The following is a 22,358-nucleotide window of genomic DNA, read 5'->3' as shown; positions in this document are numbered from 1 at the left end:
GTTATGTTACGCAAGGAACTACGTTTTTGATACGCTATGTGGAATTAGCTAATTTGCATTTCAGCTGAGCGCAGCATTTGGCATTACGATTTTTTTTGTTGTGATTTTTGTTCGATATTTTTTTCTTTTGCGCTATATTATTTTTTTGATCTGCGAAATTTTTGGCTTAATACTGAGAGAGGGGGAAAGTTTTGCATTATATTTACGCTTATTGAGATTAACATTGGCTGGTGTTGCGATTTTTGAAGTTTGCTTAACGATGATTTGATTTTAGTTGGATTTGGATGATGGTTGTGAGTAGCGATACATACATATACATATACAGATACATATATTTAAATACGAGTTAATATATAAATATTTGTAAAAGCGATTTATCATGTTTTTTTTTTCTTTTATTATTATATATGTGTGTGTGTTTGTTTGAAGTGTTTTATTTTTCTTATGTCGATTTCTTTACTGGTTGAATTTTCATTTGGTTTTTGTTTTTTTTTTGTTTATGGAAGTTGCGTTTATTGAAGCGTGCTTAAAGGCTTACCGTCCATTTTAGCCTGTTCGGTTAGTTGTGGAGGTGCCGATTGTGGTGGCGGTGGTGGCTTTTCCACCGGTGTTGACGCTTTTATCTCGCTCTGTGGTCGGCTGTAACTCTCGCCTACAAATGCATTGTTCATGTTAGTAAGACATTTGAATGCAGTAATGAAGATATTTCACAGATTACCCTCTTTGACATTCTGTGTGACCGTAAATGTCTTGCCAGTGTCCAAGGGCACCGTCCAGTTGACTGGATCGGGAGAGCGCATTATGATCTGCTCAGGCGACTTGACCCTTGTCGGCTCTGGTGGCGATTTCACCAATGGCTCGTCGGGCACCTCAGGCACTGGCTGTGGACTGCAGCTGGAAATTGAAATGGCAGTCTCACGGCCATCTTCGGAATCATCTGTTGACGTGGAAAATAATTGTAATTAAATATTAAATATTTTCATTTGCTTCAATTGTCGCTGGAAATAAACTTGACGAATGGCGCATTTTAGAAATCTGGTTAACTTTATATGCTGCAGCAGCTGTTGAGTTTTTGATGTTTTATCTTTAGGTTTTTATATTGTTAAAGCGAACTTTGTGATTGAGTTTTACTGGTTAGTATTTGTAACTTAAAATGTAAATAGATATAATATTTTGTTTTCTTAATTTCTTAAACATAAAAGAAACTTAGGTTTAACTTAAACTTAATGGAACTTATTAAAACAAAATCCTTGTATTAAGCACAAAGCTTTAAAGCAACCAAATTTGTTAGTAACAATTGAATTCAAATTATAAATATTTGCTTTTGATTTTCTTCTTTTTTTTTTGTATATAAAGCGCACAACGGGTAAGAGAGCATGCCACATTCAAGAGACACAGAACATAGAAAAGCTGCGTAAAATTACATAGAAATACTTAATTGGACACAGTAATCTAAATATAGGTAGAGCACGCATAAAAAATAGCAAAAATGTTTTTGACGTGAAGATGAGTTTTGTTTTATTTGAGTTTGAGTTTGGCTTAGCTGAAGCATTTGGATGTGTAACAGGCAACGCCGACGCTGTAAGAAATCTCTCTTAATACTCCATTAGAAAATAATTGTAACAGAAAATCGTTGAACAAAATATTATGGTATTAAAAAATCACTTGTTTTTAAAATGTAAAGAAGTAATGCAAAACTCTGTGTTCATCTTATATTAATCAAAAACCCTAAAAAGTATTTCTTAAAACTAAGAATTAAAATGGATTAAACCAAGTTTTGGGTTTCTATCTTTGTTTATGTATAGTAGAGTGTTTGTTTGTAAGCAAAATATTAGGTAAGACACATGACAGATGCTACTTTAAAGTAAACTATAGACAAATAACTAGGACAGTGTCACAACAGATGGAAGAAAAACAACTACAAATGATATAAGACATAGACGATAGTGTTACATTTGGGAAAGTTTTTATCGCACGTCTGAAATACAACATGTACAAACACTTATTACAACAACAACTAACATTAAGTAACGCGCACGCTTTATGGTTAACAACTTTGCAACAAATACTATATTTTTATGTAATTATTTAGAATTTTGAGGATGTTTTTGGACAACATGTTGGACAACCCTGTGGAATAACGAGGAGCAAACAATTTCGAAAACATTTCTAACATCTACACTTGGGAGAAATGAATGCCAATCTAACAGTATTTTACCAACTAACTAACACACACACACACACATGATTCCACATGGTTGAAAAACATATAGTAAAAAAAGAATAGGTTTTTGATGCGCCCAATGTCAATTTCATTATGCCAATCGGTAAATAATAATTTCAATTTAATCACTCATCACTAGTTGTGTACAAACATTTTTGACAAGGTGTAAAATGCTCAATTATTGGTAATTTCTTATTGATTTCATTTTTTGGTATTTTGGTTTTGTTTACAAAAGTTGCAACACAAACAATTCGCGCATCAGATGTCATTTAACAGCATTTCCATTTTAGATAACTAATATTTTGTTTTTTTGGTTTTGTTTATTGGTATATCAAATTGATTTATTGAAGAGAATTTTTTTTGGTTTTTTGGTCAAGTTTTCGGACAAACTCTACTCACTTTCAGCCAATTTTCTATCCTGACCTGGTACCGTAAGGCGTTTGATGTTGATGGTGGCAGGTCGGGTCGGGGCCGTGGATGATGTTGCTGATGGAACTGATGTCGATGCTGATGTTGCTGCCATGTCAGATGATGTAGTTGTTGTTGTTGTGGTTGGTGCTGCTGTTGCTGTTGCAACCGCAGCTGATTTTGCGGGGCTAGCAGCTTGTACTTGTTGTAGTTGCTGTTGCTGTTGCTGTTGCTTTCGCTGCTGCTGTTGTAGCTGCTGCTGCTTCTGTTTGTTTTGTTGATGCTTCGCACTATTTGCACTACTACCGCTACCGCTACCAGCACCAACTTGACTACCAATACCAATGCAACTAATATTCGATCTATCTTTGTCTTTCTTACGCATTTGCTGTTGTTGCTGCTTCTGTTGCTGTTGCTGTTGCTGCTGTTGCTGTTGTTGACTTGATGATGATGATTTATTAATTTTGTTGCCATAATTGTTATTTTTGTTGTTGTAGCTCTTGCATAGTGATACATGTGATTGATTGGCATGATTAGCATTGGATGATGCTGTTGCTCGGGCGGATGTTGCTGCTGCTGTTGCGGCTGCGGTTGCTTCTGCTGCGGCTGCGGCTGCTGCTGGCGCTGCGGCTACTTTACCGATAGGCGGTGGTAGGGAACTACTTTTAATGCGGGATTGGAATGTTGTGGATAAGGTGGCTATAAAACGTAAGCAGTTTTTTTGGTTTTGGTTTTTGTTTTTCGTCGGGTTTGATTATTGTTGTCATTTTTGTTTTCATACCAAAAACAAAAGGCACATGAAAAAACAAATTAAACGTAAATTTTTGTTTTTATTGTATATTTAGTTTTTAGTTACGGCGAATTAAGAAGGCAACAGAAACAAAAACAACAACAAATTAATTAAAAAAAAAAAGTATATAATAATAAAATAAATCAAATCACGCACGCTCGAGTTTTGCGTCGATTAAAGTTTTGTTTGTTAATCATATTGAGGGATCAAAATTGGGTTAGTCTACTTAACAAATGCTACCATTCAACACGTTGTTAGTCATTAAAAGAATATTAATATTATGGCAACTTAACTTATCTTAATCTATGTATGTATATCGCTGAGCCTCGAATATTTAATTCATTCGCAATTAAATTAATATTACAACCTTTCGAAGAAATGCACGTATTTCTTTTCTATCAGAAAATCATATTTAAAATTCCAGTTTTAAATAAGAAGAAAAGTATTTTCATCATCAAACAATAGAAAAAACAAAACAAAACTAAAGAAAACAAATTTCGAATGCTCTGTCAAAGAATGCTTTTATATCCGCTACCCATCAATTAGAACTTATAACTTATAACTTTGTGCCTAACAGTATATATTGAATGTGATGGTATTCTGATACACCAAATATTTTGCAGTATATTTTGGTATATTTTAAGAATAATACCGCACAGTTCATTTCATTTATCGAAAATAGGTAGCAGGGGGCCTCACAGTTAAGCACATTCGACTGAAGTTTTCATACTTCTTTTAGTAATAATTGCAAGCTTATAAGGAAAACATAAACAATAAATTAAGAACACATTTTATTCAAAGCTGAAGTTTAAATAATTAACTTAAATAAAAACTTTTTTATTATTAAATTTTAATTTTGACCATTACTGCTCACTGCCCACACATTTCATTTAAAAACATTATACAATTACATACAAAACAGCCATCAAATAGAACAGATTGTCATCGCCCCACACTGTTTGGTAAGCTTGGGAAATTATAAGTATTTAGTTGGAAAATGAACTGGTTTATAGGCACAATACACACGCACACACAAGTTTATTGAATTTGTTAGTTTGTTTAAACACTGACGTTGTTGTATTAGGTACTTACAATTCTGAATTAGTAATTGTTTATTTTTTATATTGTGGTTTAGTATGTATTTGTTAGTTGATTTATTAAAAATTTGTTAGTATTTGTTCACTCAACATGCTAAACTATTATAGAATGTTTATTCGAAAGACCAATCAAATGCTTCATTACAGAACAGGAAATGAAATTCTGAATGAAACGATAATAAAATTAAGTTGGAAAATAAAATACGAAATGCATGACCAGAGACTAAACTAACAGAGATTTGAATTAAATTGTTTCTGTTTAACTATTTAATTAGTTTTGTTAGACACTTAACTATATTTCCAGTTTGTAGAATGTTTCGAAATGAACTTACAAATTGGTGTGATAAATACTAAACTATAGTTAATAATCAAAAGATTGCAAATAAAACTAACAACTAAACTAATCACTCAACTTGAGTGGTAATTAAATTCATATTTAAAAAATAAGTAATGTACAATATATGCAAACTAGGAATAAATTAATTAACCGTATAGAAAATAAACATGGTAATGAACAAAATAACGTACGAAAGACTCGTGCGTTCGTAAGGAAAAAATTTTTCTTTTTTTTTTGAGTTTCATTTTTTTTTTTCGTGGTGGGTCTGCGCAACTATAGCTACTTACATGGGCGTGGCTTACGTTCAGTTCCAGCCGATGTCGCAGAGGGCGCCGTTGGTGCCTTTTTACGGCTCGTGGGCGCTTGACTCGCCGAGCGAATCTGACGCTTGGGTGACTCATTCTCGACGCCAGGACCAACAGATTGTGAGCGTGCTGAGCACACGCAAGTGGAGGATGAAGAGATGTGGTTTGATTCGGTTTCGATATTGGTATAGTTTTTAGTTTTGTTTTTGTTTGATTTGATTTTAGTTGTTGTGGGGCGATTTTGATTGATGGTAAAAGTACGAGTTGAATGTTTTAATTGAAAAATCGCATTAATTTGCTAAATTAATTGTTTGTTATGTAATGAATGAGTGGTGAAAGATGTCTACGGGAGTTCATAACAGTTAAGATCTATACAATGCATACTACAAATTATACTCATGGTCTAATCCTAGCGTAAAGCGCTCTAAATCGCCTGTCCTTTTATAATTTAACTGCAAACTATTGTAGTATTTACAAATGAAGAATGAAATATTTTGACTTTAAGTCACTGATATTTGATGTTAACTGAAATATTGACTTCGACATTTAAGGCTGCTCGCAAATGTATTTAAACTCTTTATCTGGGTTCCCTATTTATTACAAGCTCAAAACACTCTTCAAATATGATTAAATATTAACCTATTTATTGAGTTGGCAATATCAATACAGATATTCGCCAATACAGATAGTCTTATTAATATATTTTCCAAAACATACACCTTCTTAAATATATTGATATGTATTTATGTACAGATCTATACATAAGCATCTGTTCAAAACAAATAAATACATATTACGATCTCTTTCAAAAACAAAAATAACATAAAAATAATAGCAAGCTACATTTAATGATTTTTGCACAAATCTCATAATCAAAATTTGGCTTAGTAGTGCATTTGAAAAAAGATTGAAAATTCTTTAAAAAGTTTCTAACGTCAAAACCATTTAAATGTTTTGCAAAAATAATACTTAAAGCGTTTTTAAGCATACGAAAGATTTTGTAAACAATTAACTGAAACCAAAAAAAAAAAAGTTGTATAACAGGGCGTATACTTAGTTTTTGTTGGGCGTGTACAATTGTGACCTGCTTCGTAATAGTAAGTACTAGAAAGTGCTTTTGTGTATCTATGTTTAATTGTTGCTTACAAATAAATTTCTATTAATGTGTTAAGTGTTGTAGACCTTCTGGTACAGTAATTGTTAAATGTAGATAACATACTTATTTGAATATTGGGAACTACTCACTTTTGAGGACCTTCTTGGGGCTGCCCTTTTGGGGGCTGCCTTTTTGAGGCGATCCATGTCGTGAGAGTGCCGTTTTCTTGGGACTGCCACGCTGAGATTCCGATTCACGTTTAGTAATAGCAGGCATGAGTTTCTCGCGCGTTGGCGATGGCAGCAGGGCGCCTTCCTCAACATCTGCTGGATAAATTGATATGGAATTAGGGAATTATTATTTACTTGATGCTAAGGATATGTGAGCATTTACCCGGACCCGTGGTGCGTTCCAAATGATGACGTATATTGTTAAAACGTGCTGGCAGTGCAGATATCTCATCTTTGTTATCAATCAAATAGGCTTGGCCAGGAACTCGCGGCTTCTGCGGAATCGTTTTCTCCAATGGCGTCGACTTTTTGTTATTCTCTTGCTCCTTCTCCTCTTTAGTGATGGGTCTAAGACGTTCTCAATTTATTATAATATCTGTATTAGAACTGTATTGTATTATGAGCCTACCTATGGACTGTGGATGCTAATGACAATGCTGAAAGCGAACTGCGCTTTGAAACCTGATCCCATAAATCCTTTTGTTTCTTATACAATTCCGGATCGATTTCTATGCCCCAGCCGCGACACTAGCAATAGCAAAAGAGTTTAATTTTAATTTTGTACTTGGGTGATTGTGAACCAACCTTGTATTCGCCAGCTTTTTTGCGCAGCTCGACCATCTCCTTGAACCACAAATCCAAATTCGGTTTTGAGTGCGGCGGTGCAGTGCCATTCATGACCACCACTTGACCCTGATCTGTAACATCAGCTGCTGCTGTCGATGGCTGCTGCCTGTTATCATCCTTGGCATCCTTGGCAGCCGCAGCAGCTGCAAATCCAAAGTTCTCCTTTTTCGTTATGAAGTGATTGAGCCGCTCCTGATCAATTGTTTGCGAAAACGGACGTGTGGCAATTTTGCGCTCCACAAAGTTTACTTGTCTGTATGGAAACACATTTTGAGTCAACAATATGAAAGTAAATGAAAGAGAAACACAAGAAAAGTATAAGAATAATATTCAAATGGATGCTATTGGCAAGTGCGATACGTTTGCAGGTGTTTTATTTTTTGTTTTTCTTGGATGGATATGGGTGGGTCTATGAAACTGGTTGGTTGACTAAACTGCAAATTCTTGCTCAGGGTGGACACATCTCAGTATGGTTGAAGCTCATGAGAAACATATGAGAATTGAGAATTAATCGTATGCAAATAAATTGTTATCGTACTTCTCGTGTGTTTTTCTATCATCCGTATCGCTAACCAAAGGCTCCAGCTCATGCAGAGTAGCTGAAAGCACACAGATAAAAAGATTAATCATCACTGTTCTATATAATCGAGGAGATTGCAAATATTTTTGATTTTAATCATTTACATATAGATAAGGAAAATATATAATTAAATATTCATTTGCTTTAAAGTGGTAACTAAAGGACAAAGGTATTTTTAGGAAAACAAAAGGATACTGTAAACTTTGCAAAGTGTTTCGAATACTCTAACGAAATTCCAACTGAGGAAGGGTGAGTCTTTGTACAGCAAATTAAATGAGCCGAAAGAGGCGCTTGGTTCGTTTAGTGGTGGCGGTTGGTGGTGGACGTGGTTGGTGGTTGGTGGTTGCGGTTATGGTTTTTGGTTTTTGTGGATTTCATTATTAGTATTGGTTAGTTTGTTTGTCGGGCTATTCTAGCGCAAATTCATAATTCATATCAACAATTGAAAATCATAATCATTTAAATTTATGTGTGTTCGCTTGGCATTGAGTTGAAATCATACTCAAAAACAAATAATATGTTGTTTGTTGAATTTTCGGGCGTGTACTGAAGCGTGGTTTGGTGTCTGGTTTTTCGTGGGTTGGGTCATTTTTTTGTTTTTTTGAATATAGAACGAAATTCGAACCAATTTTGTTTGAATATACATACAAAAATATAAACATTTCGAGTTGAATGCAGCACAGTGTTAATATTTATAATTATTTAATTCATTTGTTTATTTTTTTTTGTTGTTTTTTTTTTAAGCACTACGGCCAATTGATTTCAGGCTGCACTAAAAAGCTTCTCAAGCTCAAGGGTTAAAGGCAAGACTTAAAGCTTTGCAATGGAAGCCACTTTATCATTTTGCAATTGCGTTTCATATGATATTAGCTATTAAATATATATGTATGTTTATTTGTAATGAGAATATAATTTGGCTTACGTTTTTGGGTTGCCTTACCTACGATAATTGCTTAGACTGTAAATTTGAGTTATGTAAATTGTGTCTCTGTATTATAATTTTTGTTTTTAATTTTGTCATACATATATAGAGTACACATCAAAAATAAATATTGTAAATTTTCTGTAGTTCTATTGAATACACATCGCAAAATCCTTCCAAATAAACATAACTAAAGAAAATTGTTTAACTCTATCTATTTGCAAACTATGAGATTAGTCAGTTCAGTTTTAAGTCAGAATTTCCGACATGATCAGACCTTAAAGTATTTGTTTTTTGTAATTCGATTAATAAACAATCCCTTTTTATTTAGTTAAAAAACCCAAAAAAAGTTCCAAATGTTGAAGAAAAATAAAAGCAAGTGTCCATATATCAATTTATTTTACCTTGGCCCCATTACCTAAATGAATGATAATTCCTTGTAAATGTATGATTAATGCTATATAATGATGATGAATAATGCATGATGCTAATTCCATTTTGTCGTTTCACGCATGCAACGTAACTAAAGCCAACGAAACTCCTACGCTTTTACATTATGTAACTGAGGTAAAATGAAAACTATGTAAAAATGTATAGTATAATAGTATTGTATCACATATCCTCTGCGACCGCATGCTCCGACTACACTTTGCTAGTTCATCATTAGCGTAAAATTACATTGATACGTGATGTGTTGGCAGGGTAAAAAAGTAAGTTTCGGACTGCCAAGGACGAGTCGTCCTTTTTTTTAGTATTTAACGAGCTAAGGCAATTTTGAGTTTTTGCACTATGGATTAGATTCAATCAATCAATGGAATTTTACGTAGCATCAACAAAAGATAATATGTCAGGTAATTTACCATGTAGCTTTCTCATATTTTTGTTTAGAACTAATAAAAATGAATTTAGTTCAACACTTACGTCCGCTTTTTTAATTTTTTGGCTAAAAAGATATTCTTGTGTGTGTGTTTTCTTTTAGGAAGGAATTTAGCATAATTTCGTTCTATATAAAATAGAGTTAAAGACTTCCAAAGAGAGAGAGAGAGAGTAAGAATTGCTAACTGCTTGAAAATAAATAATTAGTATTTATAAAAGCGTTAAATAAAAACATTTTTGCTTTTAATTAAAAAATAAATAAAAATATGTGTACCTAAATAGTATTTATACTAAATGAATATACGTAAAGAGTTCAAAAAACATATATGTATATGTAAATTTGGTTTTATCAAAGGTGACTTAAGCTAGGTTTCAGCACGCAGTTGCGTTTTATATAGTATATGATTGGATATATATTACAGCTAGTAATAATAGGAATTCTTGATGTAAAGCAAAAATTTACGACGACCAGTACATAAAAAACTTGATAATCGATTTTAGTTGTTTTGAAAATTTGTATTTATACTTGTATATATTTATAGCATTTCAGATTGAAAGTGTTGTGAAAAGAATGTTTGTGGGCTACTTTATAGTTTACCAACACTATTCAACGCATCGAAATATTAGGCATGAAGTTTTTTTTTAGTTTTCGATTCTGTTTCTTTTTTTGGAATCTGAGCTCAATGCTGCTGCCACTGCACAAATTTTTAGAATCATCTTTAAAATAAATGAAACAATAAGTATGTAGAGATCTTGAAATTGCGCGCTCAACAATTACTTTTGAGAAAGGTTAGTTAACAAAATGTACGCAAATCGTATTTGATTAATTGAGATTAATTGTTGATATTAGATATATTATTTAAGTACGTAGAAAAAACTGAAATCAACTGATTCAAATCAAATGTTAATTAGTTTTTAGTACGATCATTTTGATTTTAGTAAGTTATTACATACATATACGAGATATTGAAAGAAACTATGCGCTAATAGGATATATATGTATTTGTATTTGTAGAGTATAGTATGTTAATGCTTAGCGACGACATTTTGCTGTCGCACCTTCTTTCTGATTTGTTGTACGTTTTTTATGCACCGTTGGCAAGCCGGCACCCATCGTTTGATATTGATGTGTGTGACTGTGCGTCGGCTGGCCCGGCTGACCCGATCGGATCGCGCCCAATGATATTGACTTTCTTGGGTAGTCACCGGCCGCGGCCCTCGCCGTCGTCGTTACGTTTGAATCGGCGCCCTTAATGCGTCGGACATTCGGCCAAACGAATTGCAGGCGATACTCAGTGCTCAATTTTGTGATGGTCTTTTTGAATAGGCCATTTGACTCACCCGCCTGCAAAAGAGAAGAGCAGAATCACAAGAGACGAGAAGACCAATATAATAAATGAGAGAGACAAAAAGAGAAGAGCAGAAATGGAGAGAACAGAAAGAGAGAGAGAGAGAGAGAGCAATTGCATTGACGCATTAAGTGTTACGATAAGTAGTAATCAATTCAATTATTAGCATTAGCATGTATTTATTATTTTGGTTAGTATGCAATTGATTATGTAAGGGACGATCAGAGCACAGTTAACATAGAGAAGAACAGAAGGAGAGAGCATGTTAGTTATATAATGAGAGAGTAAAAGAGAGAGAGAGAGAGAGAAAGAGGGAGAGAAAGAACAAAGGAAGAGAAAAAATACACATAATACAAGTATAATTTGAAAATTTCAATGATTAACACTAATTTATAGTCTCACATATGAAATTTAGTAAACAAGCTATCTTCATAGGAATATTTATTTCGCAGATTAAAAACAAAAAGGTAAACAAAAACATTAAATTCACTTTAATCCATAACACATTATAATAACAGTAAAAATGCGATTCATGCACAGACTCTGAATTTTAAAATAATAATTCTTAGAATTTCCGTTGAATAAACAAACTTCTAGGAAATAGCCTTGAAATCATATTGGTACCAAAAAATGTAAAACAGTGAGAAACCTTTTTTTTAATTTATTACTTGAGTTTCTACGTATATATCTTAAACCAGAAATAATTAATTAAAAGATACCAGTGTTAAAGTTGTTATAATTTATTCATAAAAATAATAATAACAAGATTTGAACTTGAATGGTATATAAAAACATTCCTATATATTGACAATTTTAAGGGTTTAATTAAGAACATATTAAATGTCTCCCGTATGAAAGATTATCTTTAAATTTAATGGTAAACCTTTAAACATTGCTCCAAGAATGGCCACTCATTGTTTGAAGTAGTGAACCATTGTAATAAATTTAAGTCCTCGCACATGCACTACAAATCGCAAATACAACTGATAGATACTTAAAGGTTATACAAAAAGGCATCAGCGATATATGAGGGAATATGAAAAATAAAAAAAAATCGATGAGCAGCGGTAACGGCAACTTATGCAAATGTTGAAGAGTTTTACAGATTAAAAATTTACATTCAGGTCGTGTGTCTGTTTGACTAACTGACGCTCCGACATCCAACTCAATGGCACTTTTTGCACACACTCACACATAAAGATTCACATAAATGTACGACCATATGAGCTCACAGTTGATACATAAATTCCCCACTGCAGCCCGACTGGCAATGGCGAGGACGAAACAAGTTACAAATGTAACGACATGTACTACATAAGGATATACATACATTTTCTAACCCACAGTACGTATACGTACATACTATAAAAAAAAAAATTGCCTATAATAGAAAAGACTACAGAGGAGCGGAGAGCGGAGAGTATGCATGACTGCGGTGTAGACACTACGACTATCTGAGAGACAGCGACAGTGAAAAATACTAATAGAAATTGTTGCGCGTGGCCAATGGTCGCATTGAAAAGCTGCGCACTATCTCGGATCGGAGGTTGATATTGACGACACTTCTTATGTGACGCTCTGACAAGGCACAAAATCATGCTGGTTAGCAATTTAGTCGGCTGACAACTATGAGGACGTGCTGTTGAATTGTAAAAGGGCGTTGCCGTTGCAGATATTTTTTACTTAGATTGAAAAGGATAGATATAGTACGTATAGAGTGAATTAAGCACATGCAGCAGAATAGAAGAAATGCAGTTGAAACTATCATACAAATATAGCTCTGACTGTACAGACACGAGCCGACGGAGAAATTTGAATTTTTCAAGAATTTATCTTTAATCCACATGCCAAATCAGCTATTGTCTTTAGAATATGAGACATGCGTTTAATAGACCCTACACAAGTGTAAGATATACGAGAATACATACGTATGATTTTATAATATTTATCGATTATCATTTATGCTTAACACATTAACTTCATGCAGGCTATTGACAATTGTGTACCTGTTTACTTGTAGTTCCATCGATCTCCGTTGCAGCGGGATAGGCTCGTCCATTGGGCACAACGGGTGGTCCTTCCGATTTGCTACGGCGTGAAGGTGTGCCCCTCTCCTCCGACTGAAAATTGAGATACATAAAACACACATGTGGATGTGAGTGAGATTGAGAGTGCGAGCATGAGTTAATTAGCAGCTCATTAATATTACGCATACGACATGCTGACGCACATCATCAGCTACCTATTCGGCCTGGCACCCAAGCAAACTCAATTAATTATTTATTGTCAGGGTGTGTAATAAAACACATATACTCATACTCACACACATACACGAGCATACACCTATTTGGTGATTTTATATGGCCGTGTCCTTGTATGCAACATGTGCCAGCGAATGCGCATTTTTAATTAGCGTCGCAGAGAAAAACCGCCCGGAAGACCAACCAAAGCAGCCACCCAATGGTTTTTGTGCGACATTAGCAACCGCAAGAGAATGGCTTTTGGTCTCTCATATGTATGTAAGTATGCATGGATGTACATATATATTCACATATATTCGTATGTATGTATTTCTGCATAAACGCATTAACCTCAATGCCCAAGTAAGCAAATAGTCGGCCTGCCTATACAAAGTGCGCGGATATAAAAGCTCTTTATCAAATGCACATTGTGTATATATATATGGTATATAAAGCCTGCAACTATTATTTCTACCTTTCTACTTATTTTTTTTTGAGTCTACTTTAAATCCCAGTAGTGCGTAAATTTCTGTGAAAAGGCTACAGCTTCTCATATTTTAGGGTCCCACACATGCTCTCACAACCACTTGGAATTTATTTTATTTTATTTCACACATTGCTCGACAGCACAGAGTACGTAAGTCTTAAATATGCGTATTCTACGTGCCAACATTAAAAAAGCCTGACGGCCATTTCAAAGACTCTTCAGCTGTTTAAAGAGCCGATGTTCGACGTGGCAAAACAGTCAGAAGTGTTTAACTTACTAAGCTGATTGTTTGTAGTATTTTCTAGTTTATTTTGATAGATTTGGGTGGGGGGAAACTTATTAACAAACTTTAACTATGAATGTGATTAGCATCATAATATTCACTGCCCATATTTATCATAACATTTGCATTTTCATCCTATAAATAGCTGAACAATTGCAAACATTTTAGATTATAGAATAAACTATTCCATTTTGCATATTTTATTTTCTTTTCCAACTAACTAGAACTTGGACATAATAATTCAAGGTGAATCATAGTGTGATTCATATTCAATGTGGAAACTTTGTTTGAATTAGCTTGAAGGGAGTCTTCGTTCAAAAATAATTTAAATATAATGACGCCGGCCAAGGAAAATCTATTGTCTGCAAAAGGCTTCCAGCTAACAAATTGGCCATTTTTCGTTGTAGCCGTTAACCTAAGGGAGTCGCTCACTATCCAGCGCATATATTTACTTTATGCGGTCCGAAGTGTATATTTAAATAAGTTGAATAAAGGCATTACCCCAGCGAATACCACAACTTATTGTTTTATAACACCTACACATACATATTTATGTACCTCATGCAAAAATGATTTTTATGTTGGTCTTTTTGGGAAAACAAAGCCAACATCTGGCTGAAAGAACCTTTGTTGCTTTTCACAAGGTCGAGTGAAAGGTGAATGGCAAAATGTTCTTGTATTTGTTGTGTAGGACTTACCCTTGCCGAACGATGCGCGCTGGCATCTCGACGTGCATCTGTATATTCCGATCCTATAATAAACTCATGCGATTTATATGCTAATTCCGGGCATTTCTTTCGTCGTGGCAATGGCGGCTCATTTGTCGGACCTGCAGAAGAAAGCAAGTACAAAGACGAATAATACTAGATAGATGGAAGAAATATTAAAATCGATAAATCGGGACGATAAAGCCAAACAAGTGGATAATACGTAAGAATAGATGTGAAGGCAAATCGAAAATGAAATTTTTGTCGACTACGCACCAACAAATTGACTGGGATTTGGCGCTGGCGCCCGACGCACAACCTCCGGCCTTGAATTGCCCGTAAATTCATGCCAACGATAAGTGCTCCTATACTCCGAATGGAGCTGCTGGAAAATAATAAAAAGAAACCCATGAGCACATTGTATGTGTGTGTGGGTTATAGATTAATTAGTAAACATTATAAGTGCTTTCTAAAAATAAATTAAATATTGAAAAATTTCATTCCTGTTATGTACGTAATTACTTTTACGTGCAACAAGGTTTGGCAGAAATCAGGCACTTTAGGTTAGAGTGTCTTAAATAAATACTTCAAGGAAATTTAATAATATTAATTCGCGAATAAAACATTATTTTCTCGCGAATAGTAGCTGACACTTTTGATAGTGGCGTAACCAAATGCCTTGACTGCGGTAAAAAATACAAGAGGGAGAACAATCGATGGCATCATCAACACTATCAACGGCTCATTATCGATAGTTCTCCACCTTTATTGGTTAACACCGTTGAAGAACAATATACGACATCGCATCATCGATATTAGTGACCAGTGTTGTGAAAGTTACTAACGGGTGACAAGTGTGTCCACACAATTCACGAGTTGTTATTAAGTATCAGTGAAAACAGTAAGAAAATATTGCATAAATTTGCCACTATAAATATTTAAATATAACATCAGCAAACAATAAGTATTAAATACACGAATACAACAGCAAAAAAGGCGCCCTATTGACCTATTTAATGGAAATATAAATATCTGAAAGCAATGTCCTATTTTGCTGCATAATTGAAATAAACAAATATCTGAAATATAAAGAATCTTCTTAGCAACTTTAAACCCATCAAATATTTTATTCTAATAAGTAACTTAATGACAGCATTTGAATAAGCAATCAGCCTTATGCGCTGTTCTTGTCTCTTAAAATGTCATAACCATTTAAATCCTGATGGCAAAAACAAACAATTATACAAACGCAATGCTCAGAGGCAATTAACACACACACTCATATACGCCTGCATATTCGTTTTAACCATACGTAAACATAAATATTTATATTCCATACCCCAGCCATGTCTGCAAAATGGCAATGAAAACAAGCAAACAACCCAAAGAGCCACATTGGTAGTTGGCACAATTGGCCAGTTAGACGACAATTTGGGCGCTCGGCCAAAATGCGGTTGTCGCATTTCGATACAGCAATGCAACTCGTCCGCTTTACCACACCATTTGATAATTACAGCAATACCAAAACAATAACAGCAAAAGGAGCAAGCCAAAAAAAGCTATACTTCTGTCGAATTGGAACAGTTCGAGCTGACTATGACGAGTGCAGAATGCGTTCGAGTACTCGGAGGATTCATATCGAGTGAAGCAACGAAGAAACCTCTGCAAACGGATAAAGGACATTTCAAATTATACTTCACTGCATGTAACTATAAATTGTGTTAAACTCGACTAAAGTTGAAACGACACTTAGACAGTAGAGAGACAGCCAGTAGAGAAAAAGGCAGACAGTTGGCTAGTTGGACAGTTTTACAGAGTTAATTATGGCGTCAGTTGTTTTTATTTTGGTACGTAACTTGGCCAAGTTCTTGCAGTATTGTACTCATATCTGTGGGTTCGCCAGTTGCTTTGAAATTTATTTACCTGCGCTACGTGTGCGCATTGTACGAGAGCTCAACTGACTTGACTTTTTTATCGTTTCATTTGTAGAACGCCAGGGCACAAATAATTGCCATACGACACGCAAAGCCAAAGACAAGAAAGTTGCCCAGTTCGCATCTTTAAATCATTATTTATTCACGGCGACCTTTCATCTGAGCGTTTAATTTTAATTTGAAAGTAGGTCTTGTCGGTATTACCAGCTAATCTCATTAAAGTTGATTGCCAATTGCCACTCAATCAATTTGTTAGTCAACTAAAAATGAACTTATCTATTTCATTTTAATTTATGCGATTTACTCTCCTAAGTCTGTACTAAAACTATTCTTTAAAAGCTTGAATATAATAATAATCTGTACATTCAGTATGACCACACCCGTGAAAGCAAAATTCTTAAGAGAGTGTGAATTGAGCTTCAACGTTCTGTGAAGTTTGTGAGACCAATTAAACTAATTGGTGGCTAACCCCTCATGAAAGTCTAGACAGGTTCGATTTGCCAAATCAACCCCAAAAACCAAGCGAGAAACAATTAAAAAGTCCATTACAAATCAATTCGCCAGCCCATTTATCACTATTACTAGCATTCTTCAAAGCCCAAACTCACCAGGGAGTTGCCAAGCCCACAAAAACCCCGACGAACTGAACAGGCAGATAATAAAAAAAATATAAGCGAACCGCAACACTTGTATAATTTATTCGATGAACTGTAACTGGGTGCACTTTAATCGATTGGGTGGAAGGTGTGTTGCTCTCAAAGTTCGCTTGTCATATGAATCGACAATGTCTTATACGCAAGCATAAGGGTGTTTATAGTTGTTATATTTGAGGTCGAATGCGCGATGGCACGTGGCAGCAACACCTGCCCCTATTTATTGCAATTCTTTTGCAGCAGCCGCACCGTTGCCATTTATCATGTCATTCGGCAGGCGTGGAGGGAAACGCATAAATTTTCAACTGATTTATGTATGTTGGGCCAAATTGATTGCAGGCACCAAAATGAAAGCCACACTATAATATGTTTTTATTTTTTTGCGTATAAATATTTAATAACATTTTACTGCTGTCCAACGAGATATATTTAAAACGCATTTTGCATATTCATATTCGTGTGGCTTTTCCCATTCTATTTTTATTTTGATTGTGGTTAGCCACAAAAATTAAAGTCGCATGGACAACAACATGTCTGTGGGCATTTGCGTGCAATGAGGCTGAAGTATCGATAGACTTGATGACACAGACCAGCATGTGACTACCTCAGTCACCCATTGTACTTTGCATATTGATTTATGTTTTAATTAATACAATTAAAATTGCGACTGGCTCTGATTGATTGGCTTTACCAAAGTTATGGGCACTATCTGCATGCATGGCTTAATTCAATAATGCTAATTAAATCCGGCAAATACAGTCATCCTTGACTTTGAGAGACCTGTTTTGTCTTTTATCTTACATTTTTAATTAATTTTTATTAACTTTCCTTTTACAAGTATAGTGGGTAAGATTTTCATATTTATGACTTTGCAATTAACTCGGCTCAAAAGTGAAAAAGAGTATACATTTTTAATATATGATACTATACAGAGGTCGCCACTTCAATGGAACAACCTCTATGCGTATTTTACAACTGCTCAACACGAAAACGGAATGGAAAAATAACGTCACTTTACCTTTAAACATAACCTTTACTCTTTATTCACTAAAATTCAATGGAATTTATGCTCGACTTGAATAGAACAGGCATTTTATGTGGTTGTTATCGTTAGTCCCACATATTTTGGGTATCGATTTTTGCTATTTATAAAGAATAGTTTTAATTAAACCCATTCAAATTGAGCGTAGGACTCCGTTATTGCAAAAAAAATCGACAGAAGCCTGTCATTAACAATTTTTATACCCGATACTCGATAGGGTAGAAGGGTAATATCACTTTGAAATGTAGTATGTAACAGGCAGAAGGAGAAGGAGACATCCCCGACCCTATAAAGTTTAAATACACCTGGCCCTCGCTTAACACGGGGGTTACGTTCCTAGAAATCTTCGTGTTAAGCGAAATCGTGTTAAGCGGAACATGGATTCAGTACAAAATAAGGGGTTACGTCCGCAAAATTCAAAATTGGCAGCAACAACATTTATTTATTGTTCAAGTTTGGTATGTTTTTATTAATGTTTCATACATTTGTTCAAAATTAACCAAAAATTATTATACATATGCCTTTAATAAATGCATAACTTAACAGGTTAATCTTTACAGAAACTTAAAAATGTTAAAAAGTAAGGAGACCATATGTTTCTATGAATATCAAGTTTGAAATGCATTTGGTGGAATTTATAGCTTAAGCCAGTTTGCTTCAACATTTTTTTTTCATTTTGGTGGCTCCTTATCAAAAAATCGTGTAAGAATGAGGTTTTTAGCGCGTTAAAAGGGGGATGGGAGCAAATTTGTAACCGTGCAAGACCGACTTCGTGCTAAAAGAGTCGGAGTTAAGCTATGGCCAGGTGTATTCTTGATTAGACTCAACAGCCGAGACGAAATTGCCATGTCGGTCTGTCTCTTCCACAGTCCGTACGTCCGTATGAACACTTCGATCTCAGAGACTAAGATATAGAGATATAATAATAAGAGTAATTTTAAAGCTATAGACTGGAGACTATGTCTTTATGATTTTCTTTAGTCTTTATTATTTCTTAAAATTTGTTTGCGATTATATAAAAATTGTTGAAGTTGTTAAATAAATACTTTTGCATTGCCAAAAACGCCAATACTAGTTGCTTTAACTGACAATCCGAGTCCCAAATTATGGGCTATAAAGAGTTTAGTGGCTGATTTTATAAACAGTTTCACACAATTCAAAATGGATTGACTCTAACAATACAATAACTTATTTTAAGTGTTACGACCAAATTTATGCACAGTTCATTTGAATTTGTTATTGACGATAACAATTTTAATGACAGACACATTCAATGCAGCCTGTAAATTGTGCTGGTCTCTCTAGTTAAAGCTGCATGAAATGCTCAATTTATCCAACCACGGACTGCACACAATTTATCGACCACAAGGACATGAATGTGATTGGTAAATCTAGTGCAAATTTTTCATAGCATACTCCTAGTTGTTGGCGTCAGCTTACTCTACGCCATGATCCCTTAAATAACACTGTATTACATGTGTTAGATAACCAAACTGAAACCGCAAACAAACAGTATCCTATACAGTATGTACTTCCATATATAGAATTCGTGTGCGTGTTTAATCTACCTAAAGGGACCTTTCAAGTTTTATGTGAACAGAGGACACCACCTCCAATCCCCTCGAAGAATATCGCTTAGCCAACTGGCTGCGGACATCGTATTGCTTTTTGTGTGTTTGCGAAGTGCAGGAAAAGTAAAGCACAAACAAGCGCATGAAATTTCATTGTCCAATGTGTTTTTCATTCAAAATGGACGGCACAAGAGTTTGCGAAATTTATTGACTATTATATAAGTATTGTTGTTGTAACATTTCTACGGAGCAAAAAATTATATTACAAGAATTATTAATTGGTCAAATTATTTTAGTGGTATTAATTTCATTAAAAGAATAATTTAAGTTTATGCTTATTATGTATTTGTTAGTAAAGCGATGTTCCCAAATGCGCGAAATAATGTTTTTTTTCCGCGTAATTTCGTGGCGTCATTTCGTTCCGCAGTTCCCAGAACAAACAAATTTTTGAGCGTATCGATACTCGATTAGTGGAATATAAGTATGTATGGGGATGTCAAATCAGCAATTCCAAATGCGAAAAAAAGACGACCTATTATTATGATCTCATATCAAAAGTGAAGAGAAACATCAAGATGGATAATTAAATTAATTAATTAATTAATTGAGAAATTTTGTCATGAAGAGCAATAACATTATTGTCGGCATAGAAATAGACAATAAATGTGATTTCATCTTTTTTTAATACATACTATATTTGCATTTATTTAATAGGCATATGTTTGAGTCATAAATTTGGCCATATATTTTTGTTTTACCATTTCCGTGCCAAATTTAGGGTCATAAGAGTTGCCAAAAAAAACGATCAGTCTGAAATTTGCGAAATATATTACTTTTCCGCATGTTACCACGATGGGATAGCGCTTACAAAAGTATTTCGATTGTTTTTGTTATCGTTGCCTCAACATCGATTGTCAATTTATGCAGTTTTGCCAGATCGTTTTAAGCGCTGACATATAAAGAAAGGTCTCTGCAATTTCCACAAACTAATCGTACGTCCCACGTAGTGGCTAAAGTTTTTCTTTTTAGTTTACGATGCATTTTGTCATTTGACACCATTTTGTCTGGTGCAGACAGCGTCATGTGCATGTACGAATACAGGTAGCATAGGTAGTTGCTTTTATGGTTTCTGCTGGCACAAACCAAAAACCGAAAACCAAACCAAACACAAACATCTGGTGAGACCCCGTTAGGGGATAGCTGCCGGCCTGTCTGCCATATACCAGTACTGTCTGCCCCTACTGCTATGCGTGCTGCTCTGGGCCGCTGCGGTTTAGTTTGCTCGATTGCTCAACTAACCGCGCGATACAACCAGAGTTTGTATGGACGAGGCCTGCACCAGCAATTAATTTACTCAGTCCGGCGCCAGACAGACATCCAGCCAGTTAGAATGAAATGCTGACTATTTCCTTTTTTTTTTCTCTTTTGGGTACTCGTTGCCTAAATTTAAATGACCCTGTTTTAAGGTGACAGCAACGAGCCACGCCCAAGGCATGACTCTGACTTTGACTCTTACTCTTACCCTGACGCAGATTGAGCTGTAACTGAGTCCAGGGCTAGCTGCTGTGGCTATGAAACGCCATCTAATAAATTGCCACATTGGTCTCGAGGTTGCCTCTTAATGAGGCTACCGGCGACCCTCTGTACCAGATGCACATTAGCCGCTTGGTGGCCACGTTGTGGCTGGCCTGTGGGGCTAACTATATTTAATTAAATAATGTTGCTCATTTGCATGGCCGCTTTCTACGCTTTTGCTGGAAGTCTTATTTAAAATATAAGAACTTTGTTTCTGGTTAACAAAGGAAATATAAAGCTGGTATGGGTCAAATTAAATAAAATGCAACTACATTTTTTGAAGTATATACAGGACAAACATTAATAGTTTTCATTAATACTTATTAAATTAAAAGCGCATTTGTAGCAGAAGAGTATACGACATTCAGAGTCGGAATTTCCAATTAAATGTTGCAAAAAAATCTCATTTGGCTGAGCTCATAAATATGGATTAAATTGCAGGTCAGCTGCAGAATGAACCGTTGTCGACTTAATTACTTACAGAATTAAATTAGCTGTAATCAAATTAAATTGCCGCAGAATAAAAAATTACAATCACAGTTTTTGTAATTATAGATGATTTAAAATTATTATGCTATGAAACAAAATCGATAGGTATTGTTATAAACAGTTAGTTGATGACGAATTGAAATTACGCAACTTTCAGTTGTTAAAGAAACGTGTACACATATATAAATCTGACTGTAAATGGAAACTCATTTGTGTGTGACCGCAAATCGGAGGACATTAAACTTTTAAGACGCTTTTATTGCACATGAGCTCGACTCCGTCGTGCCTTGCAGACCCTCAAGTTGACAGCGCACATCCTGTTCTATTCAATTTGTATCCTTTTGCCAACTGAAATGTGGTAGCCTGGCTTTGATTTGATGGCTTAGTGTTGACATTGCCGTTGACGCCTGATTTATTGAAACTCCCAATAGCAAGCCGACTGTCGGTTGACTTTACCGCAAGTGCCAATGGGGCGTATGCATAATATCCTGAATTCCCGACTTCATTCACGTGCAGCAACAACGCTTGAACAAAAT

The 22,358-nt window shown here is 34.9% G+C and overlaps 1 protein-coding gene across 1 annotated transcript in view; it reads right to left on the bottom strand.

Annotated features, from left to right (window-relative positions):
• Positions 1-22,358, bottom strand: part of LOC132784880 (serine/arginine repetitive matrix protein 1) — a 37,331-nt gene that overhangs the window by 2,925 nt on the left and 12,048 nt on the right. The window contains 15 exon segments of the mRNA XM_060790771.1: positions 539-652; positions 719-937; positions 2,624-2,756; positions 2,759-2,791; positions 2,829-3,331; positions 5,144-5,290; positions 6,407-6,580; positions 6,651-6,835; positions 6,897-7,015; positions 7,073-7,367; positions 7,653-7,713; positions 10,552-10,837; positions 12,848-12,961; positions 14,550-14,680; positions 14,835-14,940. Coding sequence (XP_060646754.1) covers positions 539-652; positions 719-937; positions 2,624-2,756; positions 2,759-2,791; positions 2,829-3,331; positions 5,144-5,290; positions 6,407-6,580; positions 6,651-6,835; positions 6,897-7,015; positions 7,073-7,367; positions 7,653-7,713; positions 10,552-10,837; positions 12,848-12,961; positions 14,550-14,680; positions 14,835-14,940 — 2,620 coding nt within the window.

Source organism: Drosophila nasuta, chromosome 2R, assembly GCF_023558535.2.
Source record: "Drosophila nasuta strain 15112-1781.00 chromosome 2R, ASM2355853v1, whole genome shotgun sequence".
Taxonomy (NCBI): Eukaryota; Metazoa; Arthropoda; class Insecta; order Diptera; family Drosophilidae; genus Drosophila; species Drosophila nasuta.
This window is presented reverse-complemented; position numbering and strand designations above follow the sequence as displayed.